Source organism: Paroedura picta, chromosome 11, assembly GCF_049243985.1.
Source record: "Paroedura picta isolate Pp20150507F chromosome 11, Ppicta_v3.0, whole genome shotgun sequence".
In the NCBI taxonomy this organism is placed as follows: domain Eukaryota; kingdom Metazoa; phylum Chordata; class Lepidosauria; order Squamata; family Gekkonidae; genus Paroedura; species Paroedura picta.
This window is the reverse complement of record NC_135379.1, coordinates 28,495,750-28,510,769: the sequence shown is the minus strand read 5'-3', so window position 1 is coordinate 28,510,769 and position 15,020 is coordinate 28,495,750. Positions and strand designations below refer to the sequence as shown.

At 42.1% G+C, this 15,020-nt stretch overlaps 2 protein-coding genes across 4 annotated transcripts in view; one reads left to right on the top strand and one right to left on the bottom strand.

The window, feature by feature from the left end:
• IGF2BP3 (insulin like growth factor 2 mRNA binding protein 3) overlaps positions 1–8,102 on the top strand; it is an 85,328-nt gene extending 77,226 nt beyond the window's left edge. For all 3 annotated transcript variants that reach the window (XM_077303270.1, XM_077303269.1, XM_077303271.1), the window contains 4 exons: positions 221–295; positions 3,476–3,607; positions 3,719–3,832; positions 5,567–8,102. In XM_077303270.1, coding sequence (XP_077159385.1) covers positions 221–295; positions 3,476–3,607; positions 3,719–3,832; positions 5,567–5,668 — 423 coding nt within the window. In that variant the 3' untranslated portion in view covers positions 5,669–8,102. The remainder of the gene's footprint in view (positions 1–220; positions 296–3,475; positions 3,608–3,718; positions 3,833–5,566) is intronic.
• Positions 8,103–9,584: 1,482 nt separating this feature from the next.
• On the bottom strand, positions 9,585–15,001 carry MALSU1 (mitochondrial assembly of ribosomal large subunit 1). The gene is made up of 4 exons (XM_077303274.1): positions 14,737–15,001; positions 13,438–13,616; positions 11,982–12,063; positions 9,585–10,199 (listed from the first exon to the last, which is right to left on the bottom strand). Exons 1-4 carry the CDS (start codon positions 14,999–15,001, stop codon positions 10,045–10,047), a joined length of 681 nt encoding a protein of 226 aa, XP_077159389.1. The 3' UTR covers positions 9,585–10,044.
• Between the last annotated feature and the right edge of the window lie 19 nt (positions 15,002–15,020).

Below are 15,020 nucleotides of genomic sequence, written 5' to 3'. Positions count from 1 at the left end.
GTTAGGTTTCCCTTCAATTGATGATGAAGTAAGAGGCTTTAAGGTGCAAGTGAGTCTCTTAAATGCCTTCAAATACATTTGCAACTGATACATTAAACATTAAGACTAATTTCCATGATTAGTATTTCTAGTATGCTTGTATTGGGAAAATAGTTTTTCAGCCTTGAACATCAACATTTATTCTGATTCCTATCAATCATTTTTTACCAATGTGGTCTAGATTGCACCAGCTGAAGGACCAGATGCTAAGCTAAGAATGGTGATAATCACGGGACCACCAGAGGCACAGTTCAAGGTACTATATTCCAAGAGTCTTATAGTAATAGATAAATGCCTTTCTGCAGGAAACAGCTGGCTCTTCTAAACTTCCTATAAATGTAGTGTTCACTTCAGCATCATTGATGTTTGAGTCGGAAGATATGATAGTCTCCCCCCACACACATTTGTGAGGAAGCCACACCATCTCTCAGTAGAACGCCTCATAAGCAGCTGGCTAAGGCAAACTGTTTTCATCAACAGATGCATGAAGGTGCTTGCCAAACTTTCCTGCTCATCTCAGTTTGTCAAAAAGTTTGATTTACTTGTTTGCTAATTTGAAGAAGCTTTTTAAAAGGTAACCAGACACAAGTTTTACTTATGGAACTATTTTCAGTGAACACCAAGTCTGGTGTGAGTTGCTGCCAGAACTTTGGGTGAGTCATTCACAGCTCTGGCCGTTACTATCTTTGCCAGCTATGCTATCTTTAGTCTGCTCTCACCAGTTCTGTTTAAATAAGCTTAAGTTCCACAATACAATATGAAGCAGGGGTTTTTTTGTTTTAAAAAAGACTCACAGCCAATTAGAGACAGTCCCCTCACAAATTCCTTCTAAGTCCTAAAGCAACCGCTAAATGCATACTGTATGCAACCTAATACATATGCATTAATATTCAACTATATCTACAAATTCAGACAAATGTCATAATATTTTACATTTATTTTTTGTGTGTTAAATGCAGCTCTTTCTTCAGCTGCAAGGTCTAACAAACATTGTTTTAGTCTGTATTTCAATATGTGGAGCTAGATATTGCTTTCTACTTTTGAAGAATTATTCCTTTAGCTAAAGATCTTTAGATCAGCTGCTGTATGTAACTCTAAGTTACCTGCTAATAAACGAGTCTCATAAAATATGGGTTACGGTACTTAGCCTTCTTTCATATCTACAGAGAGCATGTTTTTAATCTTGTCACTTTTTCCCCTGACTCTGGACTTCATATTTCATCACGTAAATCATCTTGTGAGTATGTAAGGTCACTGCTGAGCTTGTGGATGGATTGCTTTTTGGGGACTGGCATTCCCTCGTAGCAGCTTGTGTATGGAGTTACTGTGATTTTGTGCAGTCTGTGTCAGCTGTTAAAAAGTGCAACTGTAATAATAAAAAATGAAGGCAGCTGTATATACAATTCTCAGTAGGAAGTGTCATTAAAATACTTCCTTGTGAACATCACCTGCGCACATTCAAAACACTTGTAGGGACTGCCACATTTTTGAATGAAGTTTGGCTACCTTGATCTAATGGCTGGTTAGATAAATAATATCAGCTGGCTGCCCTCTTTTGTAACATTAAAAAAGAGAGAGAACGAGAGAGAATTCCCTGGAAATTTTGGATGGCACTCATTTGAAATAAAAAAGCTGTGTGCCAGAGAAAGTTCAATACTCTTGTGACTTTTAAAGGAACAGCTATGGGAATACTCAATCACCCTGATGTTTAATGAAGAAAACTGCATCAGAACTGGATTGTAGCTTAGTTTATTTAGGGGATATCCAGATCCTTTATCAGAAATCTGGATATGCTGTGTTTTCTTTAATGTTTAAAAAGGTGGCTAAGGCAGCACAGAAATTCTTGATGATTCAAAGTGTTACATAATACAGTTTTGGATAGTAGAATGTTGTATTGAGTAGAATGTATTCATATTTAGTATATATAGAAAACAAATTATTTCTATATATATGCTTTAAGGCAGTGTTTCCCAACCCCCAGTCAGCGGACCGGTAACAGGCCGCAGTGGGGGGGGGGAGGCGCGGCCGCCGCCACACCAGTGGACGCACCTCCCTCCCGTTCCCGTGGAGCAGCGCTCGCTGCACCAGGAGAGATCAGCCACTCCGAGCGCCACAGCGAGTGCCATGTGGGGGAGGCGCTGGCGCCAGAACACCGGCGGACGCAAACACGCAGACACAGCAGCTCCGCACCGGCACCCGGTGCATCCCTCCCTCCCCCTGGTCCCCGGTCCTCAGCCTGTAAAAGGTTGGGGACCACTGCGTTAAGGTATCTCATGTGGTTTGAGTCTCTTCCCAGTTTTCTTTTTTAAAGAAGATATTTCTAAAAAACAACTAAGCACTCTAATGGCCACTGCATCAATAAAGCTTCAGTTGACTGTGTTGTTGGCTCTTTTAAAAATTATATTCAGTTCAAAGTGCTTGATGGTGTCTTCAATCTTTATCAGTTTCTTGTGGTCATTCTGTTAGTAAACCAAAATGCTTTTATTCTATATGCATTTCAAGATATTTAATTCACTATGCTAGGTATGTGGATACTAAAATCTTCAGGCTGGAGCCACGAACAGACAAGATAGATCCTACTACAGACCTGATAATCCCCCACATACACCTGAAATCTACAAAATAAAAATACATTGGGACGGGTTAAAAGGTCCAAAATGCAGCATCTATTAAGTCTTTCAAGTTACCCACCAGGCCCCTGCAACTGGGCCACACTTTCCTTATGTAGAAACTGCCAAGGGAAATAAAAGCTGTAGTTGGGTGTGGCGGATAAAGATAAATGGTATTTTAGGAGGGAAGGAGTCAAGGAAGCAGAGAAAGTGGCTGGCTGTTGGGAGGGAAGAAGACCGGGAAAGGGGAGAGGCTACACAGAGTTTCATTGGAAACTGGGGTCACTGTGGGTGGGCAGGTAGTTGTGAGTTTCTGCATTGTGCATGGGGTAGGACTAGATGACCCTGGGGGACCCTTCCAATTCTATTATTCTATAGGAAAGAAGAAATAGTGGAAAAGGGGAAAGGAGATGACCCTTGCAGGTCCTTGTGGGTCCCCTACTTTTAAAGTTCTAAACATATATATCAGAATAGCTTTATCATTTTGGTACCTACTTTTTGGAGAATATAGACTGACAAGAATTATTCTAATTAAATATTCTAATTAATTAATTAAAAGGACATCCTTGTAGTCAAGATTTATTTCTATCACCATGTTCTTCTAGATTAGGACGTTGGATGTGGTAAATCATTAAATCCAACAAAATTAAAATATGCCATTTTCACTCATATTCTCTCTCTCTCATGCACACATACACAAAGATAGTGTAGCTGACAAATACTACTGTAGTCCCATGAACTTTTTAAAGAATGCATATATAATATATAATAGGACAGGATTTAGCACGAGACTGATGTGGAAATTGGCAATATTGTTCACTTTGCAGGCTCAAGGAAGAATCTATGGGAAACTTAAAGAAGAAAATTTCTTTGGGCCTAAAGAAGAAGTGAAACTAGAAGCTCATATAAAAGTACCATCCTACGCTGCTGGTAGAGTTATTGGTAAAGGAGGCAAAACGGCAAGTACCTGGAAAAAAGTTGAACGATATAAAAACTGTCCTTGACAAGCATTACAGAGCATTGTAGGCTGATGCAGTGATTTTACTGTTTGGGTTGGGGGGTGTTTACAGGTAAATGAGCTTCAGAACTTGACAAGTGCAGAAGTCGTCGTTCCTCGTGACCAGACACCTGATGAAAATGATCAGGTGGTTGTGAAAATTACTGGCCATTTCTATGCATGCCAGGTAAGTGAATGTTTTTTTTCACTTGAGAAATTACATGAACAGAATCCTTTGTATTTTCTAACATCTGATAATTCTGTCTAGCTAACTGAATTTTCAGGGGGGAAGTAAATGACTTTGTGTGAAATTTTTCATTGTGTTTATGTATCTATGTTCTGTGAAATCATCCCTATTGCAATCTTGCAATCTTGATGAGAGGAATGAAAAGAAATAATTATTCCTAGTTTAGCTACCAGTAAATAGTGTTGTTTACTATAATAGAAAATATGATGGACCTCTGCCTATAACAGGTTAGCGAAAGAGAAGCACTCGTACATAAGGGAGGGCTTTCTGGATACTTGGACAGACTCCCAGGGTATGAAGAACAATATTAGTTTGTAAAAATTTTTCAATTAAAAATAATTCAGTCTGAGGACTGAGCGCCCATTGAGAGAGAGAGTAAAGGAAAACAATATCTGTGCCGGGGGCAAGGAGTAGCATTAACCTTGAATGTTTATAATATTGGTATGAGGGAGAATTACTATCAGGATAGGAGGTGTTCATCACCCAACCAAAGCCCCTATAAAACACACAAACCCTGAGATTCTGTGAATGTAAGAGATTTGGCCTCTTTGAAATTAAGAGCTTCAAGACTAGAGAGAATTTAGTATCATAAATCTCCCTCAAAGTTGTAAAGAAGGCTCAAAGCATCCTGGAATTGGGTTGAGTGTTAAGGGATTAGAATTGAGGAAGCACTGCTCAGGTTCAGGGTTTAGATAAGCAGATTGTGGCTGCCTGTTCCCAAAATCCCTGTATTTGGGCAGTTGTACTACCGTGCTAGGCTACTTCAATAGGCCCTAAGCTCCATCATTTGTTGCCGTTGCTCTTTGTGAATGGTGTTTCAGATTAGCTTGTTCCTTCTCCCTTGCAATTCCTTGTGGACACCAGGGATTTCTATTTATTTAGGATTGTGGCAACAATTTAAAGGGCATAATGTGTATACCATATTTACTCAAGGATGACCCTGAATATGACTCTCCTAAAAAAACAGAAGGTGATATATAACAGGAACCTGAATTTAGATCCCCCCCCTTCTCTAACCAACCTCAGTCTTTCTGGTGTTCCATTCCAATCTGCAAATTTTAAAGGGCCCTATTGTCACAGGAGTTATGGCCTCTGGGATTGCTTCTTTACTGGATCAGTTAATCTAGAGCCAGAAAAACACAAAGGAAAAGAGTGTACTCCGACTTGGTTGCACAGGCTGCTTCCAGGACCCCCCCCCCCCCCCATAGCTGATAGAGGCTGACCTTTCCCTCCTCACTTTCTGGCTGAGCTAATTTGCATCCCTGCAGCTTAATCATACAGGAGGCCTCCAGCCCCCTCCTAGGTGATGAATGGTGACCATTCTCTCCTTCTAGGATTTCTGGCCCAGTCAGATCAGAAAGAATTAAGAAAGAGTACACTACCAGCACATCCAGCCTGTGCGACCAAGTTACACGCCTTCTTGCCTCTCTCTTCAGGCACAGAGTATTTGTATAAATTTGTTTCCAAGTGAAAGATAACCCAACTTAAAAAGCTGCTGAAAAGGGTTTTTTTATTGCCTTGTATTTGAATAAATATTTTAATGCAGTCTCTGTTCTGTAACATTATACTGTCTCAAGTGTGATAGCAGTGCAGTGCAGAGAATTCTTCAATGAAAAGTTAATCTTACATAAAAGGTGGTGGTTGGAACTGACCATCAATTTCATTGCACTGCAGCTTGCCCAGAGGAAAATTCAGGAAATACTGGCTCAGGTAAGGAGGCAGCAACAGCAGCAAAAGACAGCACAAAGTGGATCGACTCAGCAAAGACGAAAATAAAGGCTTAGGAAAAGACCCCTCGGAGACAGATGCCAGACCAAAGAGAGACTGTAATGGATAGGTTCTGGGTACCTGTTGGAGTTGTATGCAGAAGTTTCACCAAGCCAGTCATTTGTATGAGGACCAGGCCACACTTGGCATGCTGTCTCTGAGAATGTATTCTTTAGGCTCTCTTACTTTTGAAACCCAGCTTTAAACTAAGGACCCCTTCACTTCCCTTTTTGTTCTATTCTCAAAGTTCAACATAAACTTGTTAGTCTTCTTTTATTGTTCTTACTATTCCCCAGCAATTTTAGAACTTGGTTTAATGAAGCTTTCTCTTTTGAGTTCATTGATTTAAAAAAAGAAAAAAAGAAAAGGCATTGCTCTTCTAGGTCCACTTGTAAAAGAAGAAAATCTATTTGAAGGGTGGGATTCTGGGAGGGTTTGGGTTTAGAACAAGGGCATTGACAAGAGGTTAAGTGTTACTCCCAATGTTAACCAAGTGGCATTTCTTTTAAAGCATTTGGTTGCATTTTTACATAACACTGCCATGTATAAACTAAGGGAAGTGTTGAATGGTGTTGGCCAGGGCATGAAAAGATAAATATGCATTTTACTAAACTACCTCAGGCATTTAATACCTCAAAATAAGAAATTGTTCCTTTTTTTTTCTTTTCTTTTTTTTTTCCTTTGGGTATTTTGTATACTTTATAAAGCTAATAGTTCTTGAGCATTTTATTTTTTTAAAAAAAGTAAAATTTTGATCAGCCAGCAGCTAGAAGTGCTACAGAATTGGGGGGGCGTGGGGAATACAGTAGATTGCTCCTAGCTGCTGGTTGATGGGAGTGAGATGGAAAAATATAGCCTCAGATTATATCTGAGGGTTTCAACACAATCATTTGTTTGGGGGAGGGGGGAGTTAGTGAATGTTCAGACAATACCTAAACAAATGCCAACATTCTGAAAGCAGCAATGCCATGATTTTTCTTTTAGGATGGGATGAAAAAGTTTGTGATGGTACTTTGTTGGGAACAGAACAAGGAAGTGATGGCAAGAGGCTGGGACTTGGGGGGAAATTTTTTTTTCTTGTACTACTTGATTGAATGCATGAACCCTTTGTGCCTTTGACCATCACTACCTACCTACTAATGCTACACTTAAGAACATTTGCAGCCCATTTGTACGTTGCTGTTCTGTTTCAAAGAGCAAGCTTCATCTTCAGTTTGATAGGATGCTAGAGCAGTTTAGAGGCAGAGTTTCTCTTCTCTCTAGCAGAATTGCTTCATAGTTTTCAGTTACCACAATATAGGGGAGGGGAGGAGAGATCAAACACTGTTTGGTCGCATTTAAAGGTAATGAAAGGCTAAGTTTACATATCCAGCCGCTATTAAGGGCCACACTTAAGCCACTTGGAAGGTTAAAAAATTAATACAGCCTCAAGCTTGGCTTTCAAAACAGATACAGCAGGATTTATGCACATTCTGCAACTACCCATGACAGGAAGAAGAGAACTTATCAAAAGGCAGGGATCACAGGAAATTTACCAATTATTTTTTTAAATTTCAGAATGTAATTTGAATCATGATTGTGGTAATATGCATTCAAGTTTCTACAATAAACTTCAGTCTACCTCAGTTTTAACAATGTGGCAACACATGGTGCATAAAGACTGCTGTGCGTGTGCACGCCTGCCCGTGTGCACGAGCCATGCTATTACCTCGGACCCTTTTGTTTGTGATGTTTCTGTGCATGAGAAGATTGGAATTGCTATGCTGCACTGATTTGAGGGGCACAATTAGCAAAAACAAAAATTTGTTTCACCATTTTGTTGATCTACCTCTTAGATTGATATTAAAATAGAGGCATTTCTACATAGAATAGTTCATTTACCCAAAGATCATTGTTGTACAGGTTATGTAACTTTTGAAAAATGGTCTGGTGTTTTTTACTTCATCTTTTCTTTACTACTTGGTTTAAAAACCATAAATTTATGTTGTAGTTTAGCAGAAGGAAAAAACGGAAGGCTTTTTTTTTTGTTCTTGGACAGTACTTTTACCTAATCTTTAGATTTTTTTTCCTTACATGAATTTACAATAACTGAAGTATAAGAAGGTCATAGTGTGAAGTTTTTTTGTTTGAATCCAATATTTCTTAATATTGGGTAAGACTGATTTGATTGTTTATTTTACATAATAAGCCCTGCATTTACATCATCTGATTTAAGTACTGTCAATTCTCTTAAATTTCTAGACTTTAGTGTGGTAAATCATGTCTTATTTTCAACTGAGATTTGGTAACCTGGAGTATTTGGAAATAGCTAGGAATTTATTCTGTAAATTACTTCAGTATTCACAAAAGTATTGATCATTTCTCTTCTGTAATGTGCCCCCAATGCAGCTTCACTTGCCAGATGCCCCTGAATGGAATAAAGAGTTTAACTCCTATCATCAAATATAGTTGTGAATGTCTATTTTTCTCTCCATGGCGTTGATTAACTGGGCAGTGAACAACTGCGTCCTACTTTTGGAAAATTCTTATTTTACAAGATTTCCCATGCATGAGGTACATAACTTCATTCCTTGCCTACCTCCACAAACTACACAACTGCACATTTTCTCTGCTTGCAAGCTTGGGATAGTATTTGGGGAACAGCGTGATGAAACTTCCACACATAGGAGACTTTGGCTTTTGCTGATTGTTTTTTTAATTGTCCAGAAGACTGCTTCAAAAACTTGGCAGCCCTGGGATAACTGGAATGAGTTGTCTTGCGGTACAATAAGCTAGGCAATGCTGGCTCAGTTTGCTCCAAAATGATAAAAAGATTCCCATTACTTCTTAATTTGACAAAAGCTGTGCTGGGCACAGACACTACTTCACTTTTGGATTTGAGATACAGATTATTTCAGGTACATAGACCATGCCTACTTGTGGTAAAAACAGAAATATTTAGTCATATCTAGTGATATGACTAAATCCAACATTTCTGTAGTAGAGGCCCAACCAACAATAATCAGAGGTCTTTAGCCAAAGGGCAACTGGGGCAGCTGCCCTCTACCCCATGCTGGGAAGCCCTCACTACTTGGCCTTACCCTTCTGACAAGGGACAGAACATATTCCTTCTACCACTACTCGCACTGTCTGAGGCTCAAACCACTGCCTCTACAGAAGCCATTTGTGGGCAGCTCATGTGGTCTGCTTGGAACTCGGTGGCAATCATGATGAGGCAGCAAAGGCTGGGTAGAGTCCGGTGGTGGAGGCTGGCAGCAAAGAGGATGTCCGCCCACAAGGAGGTGCACTCCCAGGTGCAGCAGAGGCTTGGCGTGGCCTTGTGTGCGAAGGGGCAGCAGTCGGCTCTCAAGGAAGCCAGACTGGGCAGCAGGTCGGTGCTTGAGGGTGGGCAGACGGGTGGGTGTTGGCCCATGGCGGAGGTGCTGAGGTTTCATGGACCCCGCAGAGGGGTGCAAAACCACCCTTTCAGCAAAGTCCAATCGGAGGTCCCATGGCATTTACTGACTGCACCAGATCTCAAGCAACCTTCTGGTGGGGGGGGGGCTCCCCTCTGAAAGCCAATCAGAGGGCAGGCATGTCATGAGAAGTGTCCTGCACATTGTATTATATTATGAACTGAGATGAGATGTTTAAGTTTCTTTGAACTATGATACTGATCCAAATGATCTAATGAGCAACAAGACTACAGGGAGATGGAAATTCAGAGGAGGCTAGAACCACAGCATAGCAAGTCCCTGATGCAATTTCAAAGAAAACTCTTAAAAATCATAGATTCAGGTGAGCAGCCGTGTTGCTCTGAAGCAGCAGAACAAAGTTTGAGTTCAGTGGCGCCTTTAAGACCTACAAAGTTTTATTTCTGGGTATAAGCTTTCTGAAATGTGTGTACGCACAAACCAGAACTTATAGTGATCGGAGGAGACAGCAGTAGGGTAATAAATGTAGTTCATTTTAAAACCATTTCAGAACAGCTATATTTCTCCCACTTTTTGTCATAATAGTTAAGGACAATTGTAACCCACCACGAGCTGGTTCCAGGATTGGCATGAAATAAATAACAACAACAGTATCTTACAGAAACAAACTCTTCTGTCGCTAACAGTGACTTGCCTATATAAAAAAGAACAAAAAAGTCCTGGGAAAAAAGGAAAAAACATGGTACTAAATGACAATCTCTACAAAGTTATACAGTAAGTGTGATTCACAGGCAGTTCTCACTTTTGCGAAGTGTTCTGCTAAGCTGTTTTCCGTATATGTCCATTTGCTCAAAGGTTTCCCTGAAGGTTACAAGAGTCTCTCTCCCCTTCACATATCCCAAGAATCACCATCAGGCCATTGCAAACAAACAGCTGTTTATGCAAAGTTGCTTTGTTTTCAAGACAAATTACTCATTGCTGTTCAGGCATTCCAAATATGAAGTCATCGGGTAAGGATTCTGGAACTATCTGTAGTAACTGATCATCATGAGCTCGAAGAGTCCATAACTTTTCTAACTCATAAATTTCACGTGTCTCTGGCAACATAATATGGATCACAATATTACCTGTGAGAGGGAAAAGAGTCAAAATAAGCAAAGCGTGACTTGAGTCTGTGCTCTTCTGTGGCTGGATAAAACTTGCAACTTGCACCTGACTAGTGATTTCAATGTGTACATTTTATTATTATTATTATTATTATTTATTAGAAATGTATTTCTCACCTCTCCCCCAATTCTTGAGGCAGGTTACAGCATAAAACCCCCAACAACATTTAAAACCAATATAAAATACACAATAATACATCAACCCCATAAAACAAGATGCAGCATTAAAAAAAAACTTCCCAGACCCAGAATCTCCCAACTGAGTCCAGAGGGGAAAGGGTCAAAGAGGGTGCCAATGATATTCGCTACCGCCACTCCAGTGGGGGGGGGCATGATCTTCCTCTCCACCCGGCCTCAACTATAGACCCGGCGGAAGAGCTCCGTTTTACAGGCCCTGCAGAACACCAAAAGGCTTGGCTTTGGAAATTTTCTATTGTATGCTCCACCGTATTGCATCCAATCAGCTGTCAGTGGAAGGTGGATATTGATTCCCACCCCCTGCCCTTTGTCCAGTAGTCATTTTTGACCCTCAGAAAAATAATGCCTGGAGTTAGGGAACCTGCATGGACAAGAACTCCAGGTTGGAGGGGTTGTAGCAAGAACAGGAAAGCAGGCAATATCAATGAAATCTTCCTTCTGCAAGGAGATGTTGGGAGAAAAGTATAGGGAATATATGCAGGTGCTGTGCTGCAGATTGGCTGGTTTCAGTTTTTTGGTGAAATTGTTATGTTTCAGCTTAATAGATGCATTATTTAATGTGACAGCACTGATAGTATATTAGAGAATTGTTTACATTTAACTTTTTGATCAACAGAACTGTTCAATTAATAGTAATTAGCTATTTTCATGAAAAGGCATGTTTCAGCTTAATAGATGCATTATTTAATGTGACAGCACTGATGGTATATTAGAGAATTGTTTACATTTAACTTTTTGATCAACAGAACTGTTCAATTAATAGTAATTAGCTATTTTCATGGAAAGGCATGTAACTGATGCCCATCATCAGAACTTGAAAGAGGAGCGATTCTGCACCTAATCTCCTGCTTTCACCATCTGATTCTTATAACTAATAAGCATGATTCAAAGGCACACAGCATTAGAATTTAAGTACTAGCTGAAGCACACGTTGAAGTGTGGCTATGGCCACACATCTGCTTGGCCTGCAGAAGGACCCAGGTTCAATTTCCAGCTAAAAGGATAAGATAATGTAAAAGACCAGACCACTACCAGAGACAACCTCAAACTAGAGAGATGCTGCGAGACTCGAGTAAGCCAAAACTGACCTTGATGGACTAATGGTATAATGTGCTCCGGCAGCACATATACTAAAATTGGACTAATGGTATAATTAACAGTAAGGAATAAAGTCCTTTTGTATGTTCTGAATTCTGGAGATTTGGGGGGGGGGGGAGAGAATCACTTTGGGTAGGCAAATAGTTGTCAGTCCTGGCATTGTCACTGGAGATCCCTTCCAACACTATGATTCTATCCTAATCGCCCTTCTCTAAACACGTTCCAGCTTGTTAATATACTTCTTGAACTGCAGCACCCAGAACTGGACACAATATTCCAAATTAAATCGAACCAACGTAGAGTAGAGTGGTATTGTAATTTCTCTTGCTCTAGATCGTATGCTCCTAGCAAAACAGCCTAATGAGAGGAAATACGTTCTGTTTTTACTCTCTGTCCTAAGTAATAAATGGCTTCACAACCATAACAAGTACTGAATTGAATGTTTACCAAAATCTATACACAACCAGTTATCAGTCTCTCTTCCTTCAATACGAACGTGAGGTTCAGATTCAGTCTTCAGATATTTATACTGGAGGGAAAAGAAACAAAAGAAAAAAAGAAAGGGTGAGGATACTTTGAATGTTAAAAATTAAACAGGAAATTAGCAAAGACTAGAATTAAGCTTTGCAAGAGCAATTTATATTTTTATTGATCTTACCATCTGTTCCTGCTCTGAATTAAAATGTTCCAGTCTCAAAGCCCCCTTAAATGTGGTTCTAGTGTGTCTGTGTGCAGCTCCACCCATAGTTACTGATGTTTTTACTGCTGTACAATGTGTTCAGTAATATAAGAAATATCCATACAAGAGATTGGCAAATCCAACAGAAGGTCTCTGAAGAACTGTAGGTGCTATTATTTCTGTCAGTCTACTGCAGATGTATGTCTGTTCCTTATTCTAGGACTGATAAATCTGAGAAGCTGTAACTGTCCTGCACATAATTTTCAGCAATTTGGCATATGCAAAAACTCAGGAGGTAAAGACTGTAAGGCCCTTCATCGGTCAACCTGGGACATGCATGCACACATACTCTGTGTACATGTGTCTGTGTCTCTTTTCTCTCTCTGTCTCACACACAGACACACACGTTTTAGACTGCACCAGAACAGTGGTCTTTTAAAGCCAGTACATTCAACTAACCAACATCTCTCTACAGCAGCCTTCTTCAATCTTTGAACTGTGAAGAAATCCCTGAAATATTCTTCAGGCTTCAAGTAACCCTGTAAATCAGTGGTCCCCAACCTCCTGTCCAGGGACTGGTACCGGGCCATGGATCATTCAGTACCGGGCCGCGGCTCCTCCTCATTCTCCTCCCTGCATGCTGCCTCGGGGGCTACCCTGCTGCCGGCTCATCTTTGGTGCTCTCCAGTGGCCGCCATGGCTGGGGTTCCCCCTCGGTGTGGTGCTGTGCAGCTGCTGCTGGCAGCACCCCCCAGTGGGCGGCAGGAAGTCAGGGGCGCCGGTGGGAAAGCAAGCGGAGCAGGGGCTCAGGTGGCGACATCCCTCAGCAAAAGACTATCCCCCCCCCCCCCCCCGGACCTCAGTAAATTTGTCAAGTGTTGACCGGTCCCCAGTGATAAAAAGTTTCGGGACCACTGCTGTAGATGATGCCAGCTGGTCACGCCTCCTTGCCATGCACCCAGAAGTCACATTTATAGTGTACATGGCATCATTTTTGTGTGCGCAATACCTTGCCTGAATAAAACAAGGAAGCATTCATCTCATCTCAGCTGTCATAAAGCCCACCATGCAAAGCAAATTTCCAGGCACTACCTGGAAAATAAGTCTGATCACAAGTGTAGCTAGGGAGATATGTATATATTCCAATTAATTCTACAGCTTTAGCCTGATACACAGTGAGAAATTAGTTTATTCCAATCTAAACAAATGAAAAATTTACCATACCATTTTCACCAAATAGTGAGCCATGGCATGCAGATGCCTTGTAGAAGATCCACTAACAATTATAAAGTAATCACTGTATCTCAGATCTGGAGGCAGCTGAATAACGCAGATATCTTTGGCATTTTCCTGTCTTAGCAGCAAAACCATATGGTCAATGCTGAATGTTGAAGATGCATAATCTGAAATGAAAAAAATAAATGTAATCAGTGAGAAAGAGACACATACTGTCAGGCATGGAATGATTAATTTTTCCATGACTAAAAGTTATTTTCTGTCATCACGGAGTAAGCACTACTCTCTACTGGGTGCCACAGTGCCTGCCAGCCAACACCTGTCTTAGCACCTGTCGAGTGTCTTTAGAAGGCACCCACCACACTGTGTCAGACTTCCAAGGGCACCCTAGGGTTAAAAGTTTGGGGACCCCTGCCCTACAGGCGTATATGAAAGTTTCACTATGCTGGTCAATGCCACCTCACTGCAAACAAATACTCCTAGATTAAAGGAGATGTCAGATGTATGAAATGTCACCTGAGAACACCACAGAGACTAGGGCTTCTTCCAAGCCTGACTGAAAAATCAGCAAAACACACGTGACCCCTACAGAAACACTTGAGCCCTGACTACTAAAAACAACCAGCCAGATCTGGAAGAGACAGTGCATGCCTGCAGTCAACCCCTTGGCACTAGGTTCAAACAAGGCTCCCATGGCAAACTCTAGCCCCATAGCTAAAAGCTCAGGGGAGGGTGGTATATAAACGTAATATCATAAAGAAAAATAAATAGTACAGCATAACAGTTTCGAATAAAATTCACGCCACCGTAAAATTAATGTTGTGCTCAAAGTCTAGCTCGAGGATCAACGTACTCGCATTCCAATTCCAGGTCAAGGAGACCAATATGAGCGGCACTTGTCTCAGAACAAGGCACCCCCGCCCCAATCCCAGGCCAGTAGCCGCTTCTGCCACCCCAAGCGCCGTGGTTCTTGCGATCCAAGCCAAGCGAAACTTCCCCCAGCTCCGCCAGACATGAAGTTTCGCCCGCCGGGACGGCCTGCCCGCGGGGGCCCTGGCGCTGGTCTGCAGACGGCGGCAGCAGCCACAAAACGAAGCCGGCGTCCAGCGTCTCCTTCAGGACTGACAAGACTTACTCCAGCAGAAACCTCCGGAGTCAGCGGCCGCCTCGCAGCCAGGGCGCTTCTGCCGTCTTTCAAGCGCCCGCGGACGCCGGTTGGACTCTGCGGATGCGCCTACGAAAGGCACAAACAAGGCAGCCAGCCTCGGCGGTTGGGGGGCTTCTTACCGGAAGAGTCCCCGCCCGCGTCCGGCCCAGTGTGCGGCTCCTGCCCGACCGCCTCGTCTTCCTGGTCGGCCTCCTCAGCGGCCCCTCGCGCCTCAGTGCGACTCTCGCCACTGGCGTTCCGCCGTGCCACGGAGGCCCCGTGGGAGAGGAGCGAGGGAGCCAACGGATTCGCCGCGCGCAGGGCCCGGACTCTGGCCCCGGCCGCCCCAGCAACTGCCGCTCGCACCCCCGCCAGCGCCCGCACGCAGCGGACCCCTCGCCACATGGCGCTCGACGGCTTGCGC

Coding starts and splice junctions, on each gene's coding strand:
- MALSU1 (XM_077303274.1), bottom strand. CDS start 15,001: ATGTGGCGAGGGGTCCGCTGCGTGCGGGCGCTGGCGGGGGTGCGAGCG. Junction 13,617..14,736: donor CGCGGGCGGGGACTCTTCCG/GTAAGAAGCCCC, acceptor TTTTCATTTCAG/ATTATGCATCTTCAACATTC. Junction 10,200..11,981: donor CTGGTTGTGTATAGATTTTG/GTAAACATTCAA, acceptor TCCCTCTCACAG/GTAATATTGTGATCCATATT.